Source organism: Hylobates moloch, unplaced genomic scaffold (genome assembly GCF_009828535.3).
Source record: "Hylobates moloch isolate HMO894 unplaced genomic scaffold, HMol_V3 SCAFFOLD_3, whole genome shotgun sequence".
NCBI classification, from domain to species: domain Eukaryota; kingdom Metazoa; phylum Chordata; class Mammalia; order Primates; family Hylobatidae; genus Hylobates; species Hylobates moloch.
In genome coordinates this window covers 45,776,637-45,789,082 of record NW_026652278.1, presented here as the reverse complement: position 1 = coordinate 45,789,082, position 12,446 = coordinate 45,776,637, and the positions used below count along the sequence as shown (strand labels likewise).

At 34.8% G+C, this 12,446-nt stretch overlaps 1 protein-coding gene across 2 annotated transcripts in view; it reads left to right on the top strand.

The window, feature by feature from the left end:
• The window catches only part of PTEN (phosphatase and tensin homolog), a 105,062-nt gene extending 96,718 nt beyond the window's left edge, over nucleotides 1-8,344 (top strand). For both annotated transcript variants that reach the window (XM_032137403.2, XM_058436239.1), the window contains exons 8-9: nucleotides 145-369; nucleotides 4,794-8,344. In XM_032137403.2, coding sequence (XP_031993294.1) covers nucleotides 145-369; nucleotides 4,794-4,979 — 411 coding nt within the window. In that variant the 3' untranslated portion in view covers nucleotides 4,980-8,344. The remainder of the gene's footprint in view (nucleotides 1-144; nucleotides 370-4,793) is intronic.
• Nucleotides 8,345-12,446: the final 4,102 nt, after the last annotated feature.

Here is a 12,446-nt window from a genome sequence, read left to right as displayed (position 1 = left end):
CAAATGATAGTTTATTTTGTTGACTTTTTGGCAAATGTTTAACATACGTGACAGATTTTCTTTTTTTAAAAAATAAAACATCATTAATTAAAATAAATATGTCATTTCATTTCTTTTTCTTTTCTTTTTTTTTTTTTTTTTTAGGACAAAATGTTTCACTTTTGGGTAAATACATTCTTCATACCAGGACCAGAGGAAACCTCAGAAAAAGTAGAAAATGGAAGTCTATGTGATCAAGAAATTGATAGCATTTGCAGTATAGAGCGTGCAGATAATGACAAGGAATATCTAGTACTTACTTTAACAAAAAATGATCTTGACAAAGCAAATAAAGACAAAGCCAACCGATACTTTTCTCCAAATTTTAAGGTCAGTTAAATTAAATATTTTTTGGGGGTTGGTGACTTGTATGTGTGTGATGTGTGTTTAATCCTAGGAGTACAGCTGATGAAGAACTTGCTTGACAAGTTTTTAACTTATGTATTATTTCGAAGCAGTGTTTACATAGCAGTAACATGAAAGTTTCTAATAAAATACCCAATGTACACAGAGTCAAAAAAGCTGCATTTTTCCCTTTCCCAATTCTTTGTTGTTTGCTGAAATCTGGGGCAAAGGTGCGGGAGGGGGCTAAATGACTGGGATATGAAGTAGGAATGGGAGAGGAAAGAAATGGATAGGAACTCAGTCATTTGGGAATGATTCATATGGAATGTTTTTATTGCTTCCACTTCTGTCTCCCTTCCAATTTATTCTCAACCCCTCAGAGTGATCTTAAAAATGGACTTGATTGTGTCACTTCTGTTTACACTTTATAAAGACCTTGTGGTTTTTTTTTTTACCGTGACCTACAAGGACCAGCATAATTTAGCACAGGCCTACGTCCTACATCAGCACTAGTCACCTTCTCTCCTTGCTTCTTGAGATTCAGTCATACTGGTCTCTCTTCAGTTCTTCAAAATGCTAAGCTTCTGCCTCTAGTCTTTCTAGTTATCTTCCTTCTCCCTGTACCTTTTCATCTCAGCCTTTTCCCCTGACCTTCACATAGCTATCTTCATATTTCCAGCCTTAGCTTCAATCTCATATTCTCTGAAGGCCTCTGATTGTCCACCCCTGTTATTCTTTTTTTAAAAATCCTATTTCCTTATATTGTATCTTAGAATTATTTGGTTTGTTTCATTTTTGTCTATATGTGATATATGTATTTATACATAGGTATATATATCTACTTATAGACAAGAATTCTTCAGATGAAAAAAATCTGATTTGTAAACATTCCCAAATGGTTGTTTACCATTTTTTTCTTCCCCCTTCCTATTTCTTATTCTATCTGATTTTCCCTTGTTCATTCACCACACTCTTTTCTGTCTCTTTTTTACTCTCTCTTAATTTTTCATTCAATTTTTATAACATGTAACAAATCTAACTGTAGCTTCTGAGTATTAAGAATATTGCTAGTAGGCCGGGCATGGTGGCTCACGCTTGTAATCCCAGCACTTTGGGAGGCTGAGGCGGGCGGATCACGAGGTCAGGAGATCGAGACCACGGTGAAACCCCGTCTCTACTAAAAATACAAAAAATTAGCCGGGCGTGGTGGTGGGCGCCTGTAGTCCCAGCTACTCGGAGAGGCTGAGGCAGGAGAATGGCGTGAACCCGGGAGGCGGAGCTTGCAGTGAGCCGAGATTGCGCCACTGCACTCCAGCCTGGGCGACAGAGCGAGACTCCGTCTCAAAAAAAAAAAAAAAAGAATATTGCTAGTAGTACTTCACCTGTAATCCCAGCACTTTGGGAGGCTAAGGCAGGCGGATCACTTGAGGCCAGGAGTTTAAGACCAGCCAGGCCAATATGGCGAAACCCTATTTGCACTAAAAATAAAAAAATTAGCTGGGCATGGTGTCGCACACCTGTAATCCCAGCTACTTGAGAGGCTGAGGCACAAGGATTGCCTGAGCCTGTGAGGTGGAGGTTGCAGTGAGCTGAGATCACACCAGTGCATGTGCACTTCAGCCTGAGTGACAGAGCAAGACTCTGTCTAAAAATATATATATATACACACACACACACACACACACACACACACACACACACAATTACTACCAATATACATACATACATACATACATACTTGGGCCCCTGCATGTTTTAAGTGAAAATAGATCTAATATTAAATGTCTTTAGCTCTTACATTTTTTTAAGTGTTCAGAAGTTTCCCTTTTAAAAAAGTTTTAATATGTAATAATTGTACATATTTATGGGATACAGAGTGATATTTTCATGTATGCAGTGTGTGATGATCAAATCAGGATAATTAGCATATGGATCACCTCAAAGATTTGTCATTTCTTTGTGTTGGGAACATTCAAAATTCTGTCTTCTAGCTATTTGAAAATATACAGTAAATTATTGTTGACTAGTTACAGTTCTATTGAATACTATAATTTATTCCCTGTCTGTAATTTATCTTTTAACCAACATCTCCCTATCCTCCCCTCCCCCTCCCTTTGCCAGCCTCTAATAACCACACTCCTATGAGCTCAACTTTTTTAGCTTCCATATATGAGTGAGAACGTACAGTATTTATCTTTCTGTACCTGACTTATTTTACTTAACATCATGTCCTTTGGGCTAGACATTCTCTTTAGAATCCACAGGTTTCCTTTCTTTTCTCTAAATCTGCGTTTTGCTCAGCCATTAACTTTTAAAATGTCTTTTTCCCTCTAGTTTTATTGTTTTCTATTTTAGTATTGCCAGACGTTTTATATTTGTGATTACAAATAAAAACTCTGTTATTAGTAAACAAATACAATGTCATATAGTAGTGAGTGCTATAAAAAATAGACAGGATAGAGAGTAATCTTGGTTTGTATGTTTCTTATTTTTTAGCTAAGATGATTAGAGAAGGCCCAACCAAGCAGATAACATTTAAGCAGAGGCCTAAATTATATAAGTGAGTTATACAAATATCTGGGAAAAGAGGGAAGAGTAGAGATGCAAAAGCCCTTAGACAAGAGAATGAGCTTGGTCTATTTAAGAGTGGATAAGTCATTTTGACTGAAACAGAGTGGACAAGAAAACTAGTCCAAGTGTAAATATACTAGTGTGTGTTCAGCATAGGAAGGATGTAATCTGAATTTTGTGTTTCATATTCCCTCTGTTCATGCTTTCAAAATATAGATGAGTGAGGAAAGTAGGGAGAAGGGGTAATGATGGAAGCTGAGAGATCAGTTAAGAGGCACTTGAATAGTTTAGTAAAGATAAGAGAAGATGTTTGCTTCTTGTTGCCCCTTGCTGCTTAGAATAGTGGCAGTGAAGGGTAACAGAAGCTGTCAGATTAACTTAAAGAGTTTACTGATGCAGTGGATGTTGGTTGTAAGAGAAGAAGAATTGATAATGACTCTTGGATAATAGGGGAGGGAGGGGCTGTCAGTATAATATAATGAGGAAGGGATTTGAAGTCATTTCTGATTTAAATCTCACATCCACTACCTACTTTTAATAGATACGTAGCCTTTAACAAGTTCCCTAACCTTTCTGGGCCTTAGCTACCTCCCCTTGGAAATGGAAATACCTAACATGTAAGGTTGTTTTGACAGTTAATTTTCACTAGGCATGTAAAGGCCCTTGGCTGTCTGTTATAGACCACTGTATTATGTTAATGTCCCTCTCCTTCCTCCCTTTAGGTAAAGTTTTTAGGGCTAATAAATCCCAAATATCAATGTTGATCAGTAGTTTGTGTTTGTGTAGTGTTGTTTATATCAAAAACTACATTGAAGCCGGGCACAGTGGTTCACATCTAAAACCCAACACTTTGGGAGGCCAAGGTGGGCAGATCACCTGAAGTAAGGAGTTTGAGACCAGCCTGGGCAACATGGTGAAATCCCGTCTCTACAAAAAATATAAAAGCTAGCTGGGTGTGGTGGCATGCACCTGTAGTCCCAGCTACTTGGGAGGCTGAGGTTGATCCTGGGAGTTTAAGCCTGCAGTGAGCTGTGAAGATGCCACTGCACTCTAGTCTGGGTGACAGAGCAAGACCCTGTCTCAAATAAAAAACAAAAAAAACACACACAAAGAAATACATTGATTTTCACATAGGTAGTAAGAGAAACATTCTTTTTGAACTCAGCCATTTGTGAATTGAATTTTATAATTCAAAGGCTATATTATGTAAACTGTTGATGACTTTCAATCTGCATTTATTTTGTATAATTATTTAGTTAATATTTGCCGCTTATATTCCTTAAAAAATAAAATTGAGGTTGGGTGTAGTGGCTCATGCCTGTAATCCCAGCACTTTGGGAGGCTGAGGCAGGCAGATTGCCTGAGCTCAGGAGTTTGAGATCAGCCTGGGCAACATGATGAAACCCCATTTCTACTAAAATACAAAAAATTAGCTGGGCATAGTGGTGCACACCTGTAGCCCTAGCAGTTCGTGAGGCTAAGGCATGAGAATTGCTTGAACCCGGGAGGCAGAGGTTGCAGTGAGCCAAGATCATGCCACTGCACTCCAGCTTGGCAACAGAGCAAGACTGTCTCCAGAAATAAAAATAAATAAATTGTATTAACATCCTGATAGTTTATCTGTTCAGTACCTAGCAAGAAAGAAAATGTTGAACATCTTAATAAGAAGAGGGTCATTTAAAAGGCCTCTTAGAGATCATGTTTGTTACAGTGCTTAAAAATTAGTATGTTCATCTGCAAAATGGAATTAAAAAATTAATCTGTTAAAAGTATATTTCACTAAATAGTTTAAGATGAGTCATATTTGTGGGTTTTCATTTTAAATTTTCTTTCTCTAGGTGAAGCTGTACTTCACAAAAACAGTAGAGGAGCCGTCAAATCCAGAGGCTAGCAGTTCAACTTCTGTAACACCAGATGTTAGTGACAATGAACCTGATCATTATAGATATTCTGACACCACTGACTCTGATCCAGAGAATGAACCTTTTGATGAAGATCAGCATACACAAATTACAAAAGTCTGAATTTTTTTTTATCAAGAGGGATAAAACACCATGAAAACAAACTTGAATAAACTGAAAATGGACCTTTTTTTTTTTAATGGCAATAGGACATTGTGTCAGATTACCAGTTATAGGAACAATTCTCTTTTCCTGACCAATCTTGTTTTACCCTATACATCCACAGGGTTTTGACACTTGTTGTCCAGTTGAAAAAAGGTTGTGTAGCTGTGTCATGTATATACCTTTTTGTGTCAAAAGGACATTTAAAATTCAATTAGGATTAATAAAGATGGCACTTTCCCATTTTATTCCAGTTTTATAAAAAGTGGAGACAGACTGATGTGTATACGTAGGAATTTCTTCCTTTTGTGTTCTGTCACCAACTGAAGTGGCTAAAGAGCTTTTGTGATATACTGGTTCACATCCTACCCCTTTGCACTTGTGGCAACAGATAAGTTTGCAGTTGGCTAAGAGAAGTTTCCGAAGGGTTTTGCTACATTCTAATGCATGTATTTGGGTTAGGGGAATGGAGGGAATGCTCAGAAAGGAAATAATTTTATGCTGGACTCTGGACCATATACCATCTCCAGCTATTTACACACACCTTTCTTTAGCATGCTACAGTTATTAATCTGGACATTCGAGGAATTGGCCGCTGTCACTGCTTGTTGTTTGCGCATTTTTTTTTTTAAAGCATATTGGTGCTAGAAAAGGCAGCTAAAGGAAGTGAATCTGTATTGGGGTACAGGAATGAACCTTCTGCAACATCTTAAGATCCACAAATGAAGGGATATAAAAATAATGTCATAGGTAAGAAACACAGCAACAATGACTTAACCATATAAATGTGGAGGCTATCAACAAAGAATGGGCTTGAAACATTATAAAAATTGACAATGATTTATTAAATATGTTTTCTCAATTGTAACGACTTCTCCATCTCCTGTGTAATCAAGGCCAGTGCTAAAAGTCAGATGCTATTAGTACCTACATCAGTCAACAACTTACACTTATTTTACTAGTTTTCAATCATATACCTGCTGTGGATGCTTCATGTGCTGCCTGCAAGCTTCTTTTTTCTCATTAAATATAAAATATTTTGTAATGCTGCACAGAAATTTTCAATTTGAGATTCTACAGTAAGCGTTTTTTTCTTTGAAGATTTATGATGCACTTATTCAATAGCTGTCAGCCGTTCCACCCTTTTGACCTTACACATTCTATTACAATGAGTTTTGCAGTTTTGCACATTTTTTAAATGTCATTAACTGTTAGGGAATTTTACTTGAATACTGAATACATATAATGTTTATATTAAAAAGGACATTTGTGTTAAAAAGGAAATTAGAGTTGCAGTAAACTTTCAGTGCTGCACACACAAAAAAGACATTTGATTTTTCAGTAGAAATTGTCCTACATGTGCTTTATTGATTTGCTATTGAAAGACTAGGGTTTTGTTTTGTTTTGTTTTGTTTTGTTTTGTTTTGTTTTTTTTAATGTGCAGTGTTGAATCATTTCTTCATAGTGCTCCCCCGAGTTGGGACTAGGGCTTCAATTTCACTTCTTAAAAAAAAATCATTATATATTTGATATGCCCAGACTGCATATGATTTTAAGCGGAGTACAACTACTATTGTAAAGCTAATGTGAAGATACTATTAAAAAGGATTTTTTTTCCAGAAATTTGGTGTCTTCAAATTATACCTTCACCTTGACATTTGAATATCCAGCCATTATATTTCTTAATGATATAAAATTCCATTTTCAATAACTTATTGGTGCTGAAATTGTTCACTAGCTGTGGTCTGACCTAGTTAATTTACAAATTCAGATTGAATAGGACCTACTAGAGCAGCATTTATAGTTTGATGGCAAATAGATTAGGCAGAACTTCATCTAAAATATTCTTAGTAAATAATGTTGACATGTTTTACATACCTTGTCAGTTTCATTCAACAATTTTTAAATTTTTAACAAAGCTCTTAGGATTTACACATTTATATTTAAACATTGATATATAGAGTATTGATTGATTGCTCATAAGTTAAATTGGTAAAGTTAGAGACAATTATTCCTAACACCTCACCATTGAAATTTATATGCCACCTTGTCTTTCATAAAAGCTGAAAATTGTTACCTAAAATGAGAATCAACTTCATGTTTTGAAGATAGTTATAAATATTGTTCTTTGTTACAATTTTGGGCACCGCATACTAAAACGTAACTTTTATTGTTCCAATATGTAACATGGAGGGCCAGGTCATAAATAATGACATTATAATGGGCTTTTGCACTGTTATTATTTTTCCTTTGGAATGTGAAGGTCTGAATGAGGGTTTTGATTTTGAATGTTTCAATGTTTTTGAGAAGCCTTGCTTACATTTTATGGTGTAGTCATTGGAAATGGAAAAATGGCATTATATATATTATATATATAAATATATATTATACATACTCTCCTTACTTTATTTCAGTTACCATCCCCATAGAATTTGACAAGAATTGCTATGACTGAAAGGTTTTCGAGTCCTAATTAAAACTTTATTTATGGCAGTATTCATAATTAGCCTGAAATGCATTCTGTAGGTAATCTCTGAGTTTCTGGAATGTTTTCTTAGACTTTTTGGATGTGCAGCAGCTTACATGTCTGAAGTTACTTGAAGGCATCACTTTTAAGAAAGCTTACAGTTGGGCCCTGTACCATCCCAAGTCCTTTGTAGCTCCTCTTGAACATGTTTGCCATACTTTTAAAAAGGGTAGTTGAATAAGTAGCGTCACCATTCTTTGCTGTGGCACAGGCTATAAACTTAAGTGGAGTTTACCGGCAGCATCAAATGTTTCAGCTTTAAAAAATAAAAGTAGGGTACAAGTTTAATGTTTAGTTCTAGAAATTTTGTGCAATATGTTCATAACGATGGCTGTGGTTGCCACAAAGTGCCTCGTTTACCTTTAAATACTGTTAATGTGTCATGCATGCAGATGGAAGGGGTGGAACTGTGCACTAAAGTGGGGGCTTTAACTGTAGTGTTTGGCAGAGTTGCCTTCTACCTGCCAGTTCAAAAGTTCAAGTTCAACCTGTTTTCATATAGAATATATATACTAAAAAATTTCAGTCTGTTAAACAGCCTTACTCTGATTCAGCCTCTTCAGATACTCTTGTGCTGTGCAGCAGTGGCTCTGTGTGTAAATGCTATGCACTGAGGATACACAAAAATACCAATATGATGTGTACAGGATAATGCCTCATCCCAATCAGATGTCCATTTGTTATTGTGTTTGTTAACAACCCTTTATCTCTTAGTGTTATAAACTCCACTTAAAACTGATTAAAGTCTCATTCTTGTCATTGTGTGGGTGTTTTATTAAATGAGAGTTTATAATTCAAATTGCTTAAATCCATTGAAGTTTTAATTAATGGGCAGCCAAATGTGAATAAAAAGTTTTCAGTTTTTTTTTTGCCTGCTGTCCTTCAAAGCCTACTCTTTAAAAAAAAAAAAAAAAAAAAAGGGATAGCCTGGGAGTAGAGTATCTGTCTACTCATGTTTAATTAAGAAAAAACACTTATTTTTAGGGCTTTAGTCATCACTTCATAAATTGTATAAGCACATTAAATAGCATTCTAGTCCTGAAAAAGTTCAAGATTGTGCATATTTTTATTATGACAGATGTTTGAAGATAATTCCCCAGAATGGATTTGATACTTTAGATTTCAATTTTGTGGCTTTTCTCTATTATTCTGTACTCTACCATCAGCATATGGAAAGCTTCATTTACTCATCATGACTTGTGCCATATAAAAATTGATATTTCGGAATAGTCTAAAGGACTTTTTGTACTTGAATTTAATCATGTTGTTTCTAATATTCTTAAAAGCTTGAAGACTAAAGCATATCCTTTCAACAAAGCATAGTAAGGTAATAAAGTGTAGTTTGTACAAGTGTTTAAAAAATAAAGTAGACAGTATTACAGTGAGACTTATTATTTCAAGTTTACATTTTCTCCATGTAATTTTTTTAAAAGTAAATGAAAAAATGTGCAATAATGTAAAATATGAAGTGTATGTGTACACACATTTTATTTTTCAGTATCTTGGGTATACATACGGTTGAAAACTATACTGGAGTCTAAAAGTATTCTAGTTTATAAGGATATTTTGGTGATATTTGAAAAATAGAAATGTGCTAGTTTTGTTTTTATATCATGTCCTTAGTACGTTGTAATATGAGCTGGCTTGGTTCAGTAAATGCCATCACCATTTCCATTGAGAATTTAAAACTCACCAGTGTTTAATATGCAGGCTTCCAAAGGCTTATGAAAAAAATCAAGACCCTTAAATCTAGTTAATTTGCTGCTAACATGAAACTCTTTTGGTTCTTTTATTTTTGCCAGATAATTAGACACACATCTAAAGCTTAGTCTTAAATGGCTTAAGTGTAGCTGTTGATTAGTGCTGTTGCTAGTTCAGAAAGAAATGTTTGTGAATGGAAACAAGAATATTCAGTCCAAGCTGTTGTAAGGACAGTACCTGAAAACCAGGAAAAAGGATAATGGAAAAAATCTTTTAAAGATGAAATGTTGGAGCCAACTTTCTTATAGAATTAATTATATGTGGCTATAGAAAGCCTAATGATTGTTGCTTATTTTTGAGAGCAAATTATTCTTTTATGACCATAATCTTGCTATTTTTCCATCTCCCGAAAGATCTTCCAATATGTATATCGTAATGTGGGTAGCCAGTCAGACAAATTCATATTGGTTGGTAGCTTTAAAAAGTTTGTAATGTGAAGACAGGAAAGGACAAAATAGTTTGCTTTGGTGGTAGTACTCTGGTTGTTAAGCTAGGTATTTTGATACTACTTCCCCATCACAACAATAAAATAATCACTCATAATCCTATCACCTAGAGACATAGCCGTTATTAATATGTTAGTGACTATACAATCATGTTTTCTTCTGTATATCCATGTATATTCTTTAAAAAATGAAATTTATACTGTACCTGATCTCAAAGCTTTTTAGCTTAGTATATCTGTCATGAATTTGTAGGATGTTCCGTCGCATCAGAAAACGGACAGTGATTTGATTACTTTCTAATGCCACAGATGCGGATTACATGTAGTTATTGAGAATCCTTTCGAATTCAGTGGCTTCATCATGAATGTCTAAATATTGTTGACATTAGGATGATACGTGTAAATTAAAGTTACATTTGTTTAGCATAGACAAGCTTAACATTGTAGATGTTTCTCTTCAAAAATCATCTTAAACATTTGCATTTGGAATTGTGTTAAATAGAATGTGTGAAACACTGTATTATTAGTAAACATCATCACCTTTCTACTTCCTTATAGTTTGAACTTTTCAGTTTTTATAGTTCCCAAACAGTTGCTCAATTTAGAGCAAATTAATTTATCACCTGCCAAAAAACGGCTGCTGTTGGCTTATCAGTTTTCTTTAAATTCAAATGCTCATGTGACTTTTATCACATCAAAAAATATTTCATTAGTCGTTCACCTTTAGCTCTGAAAATTACTGTGTTTAGTAATTATAGTGGGCTTATAAAAACATGTAAGTCTTTTTGATAGTTACTTGAGAATTTTGGTGAAAAATATTTAGCTGAGGGCAGTATATAACTTATAAACCAATATATTGATATTTTTAAAACATTTTTACATATAAGTAAACTGCCATCTTTGAGCATAACTACATTTAAAAATAAAGCTGCATATTTTTAAATCAAGTGTTTAACAGAATTTATATTTTTTATTTTTTAAAATTAAAAATAATTTATATTTCCTCTGTTGCATGTGGATTCTCATCTGTCCTTATAATGGTTAGAGATTTTATTTGTGTGGAATGAAGCGAGGCTTGTAGTCATGGTTCTAGTGTTTCAGTTTGCCAAGTCTGTTTACTGCAGTGAAATTCATCAAATGTTTCAGTATGGTTTTCTGTAGCCTATCATTTATTGGCTATTTTTTTATGTACACCTTTAGGATTTTCTGCCTACTCTATCCAGTTGTCCAAATGATATCCTACATTTTACAAATGCCCTTTCAGTTTCTATTTTCTTTTTCCATTAAATTGCCCTCATGTTCTAATGTGCAGTTTGTAAGTGTGTGTGTGTGTGTGTGTGTGTGTGTGTGCGCGCGTGTGAATTTGATTTTCAAGAGTGCTAGACTTCCAATTTGAGAGATTAAATAATTTAATTCAGGCAAACATTTTTCATTGGAATTTCACAGTTCATTGTAATGAAAATGTTAATCCTGAATGACCTTTGACATACAGTAATGAATCTTGGATATTAATGAATTTGTTAGTAGCATCTTGATGTGTGTTTTAATGAGTTATTTTCAAAGTTGTGCATTAAACCAAAGTTGGCATACTGGAAGTGTTTATATCAAGTTCCATTTGGCTACTGATGGACAAAAAATAGAAATGCCTTCCTATGGAGAGTTATTTTTCCTTTAAAAATTAAAAAGGTTAAATATTTTGACTATTCGGTTTTAAACTTTTTATTCAACAAATATCAAGTCCCTGCTGTATATATGGGTTTGGAATAAAATAGTGATCAAGACACACACTCTATCCCTGCCCTTGAAGAGTTTACACTCCAGTAGAGAAAACAGAATTTACATTAACAATTATAAATTGTGATACATGCTGTGGAAAGTGAGGTGCATGTGATAATGGTTATCAAACATTATGCTCCCCAGAATTTCCATCCCCTTGCAGTTGAGGCCTATGTGACTAGTTTATTCTAATGTAATACAGAAAGTGTGACACTCCACTTTCTGTGGCAATGAAAAAAATTTACCATCCAGTTTATCTCTTCCCCTACTGCTGTGATTAAGGATTTTGCATGTTCTAGATAGTGCAGCTCTGTCAGCCTGGGTCTTGAGTGATACTGGAGCAGAACTCCCTCAAATTCTTCCTTCCGCCATGCTAAACTTGTTAGATATTAGCATGAATAAGAAATAAACCATTTAGACTGATACTTTGGGACAATTTTTTATCACAGTGTAAGTTATATCCTGACTGTGCTTTGGAAACATCAGGGAAGGGTTTCTTGAGCTACAAGAGGGAGTTAAGAATGAAGCAAAATGAAATATGGCATCTTTAAATGACATGATGCAATAAACTCTAAATTGCAAGTTATTCAATAGTTACTGAGCACCAGATATGTGTCAGACACTGTTCTAGATGCTTGGGATACAAGTAGGTGAACAGCAGGACCTTGCCTTCATGGAGCTTACATTCTAGCAAGGGAAAATGGTCAACATACTATATGTAAGGTAATGCGTGCTGCAGCAGAAATGAAAGTTAGGTAAGGGAGCTCAGGATTGCTGGGTGGAGAGATTTCAGTGTTGAATGGGGTAGTCCAGAACAGGCCTTACTGGGAAGGTAAGATTTGAAGATTGCTGAAATAGTGGCATTAGGATTTTCCTTCATTCTTTCAACCAGCGAGGTACACTCAGAACCCTCTATACA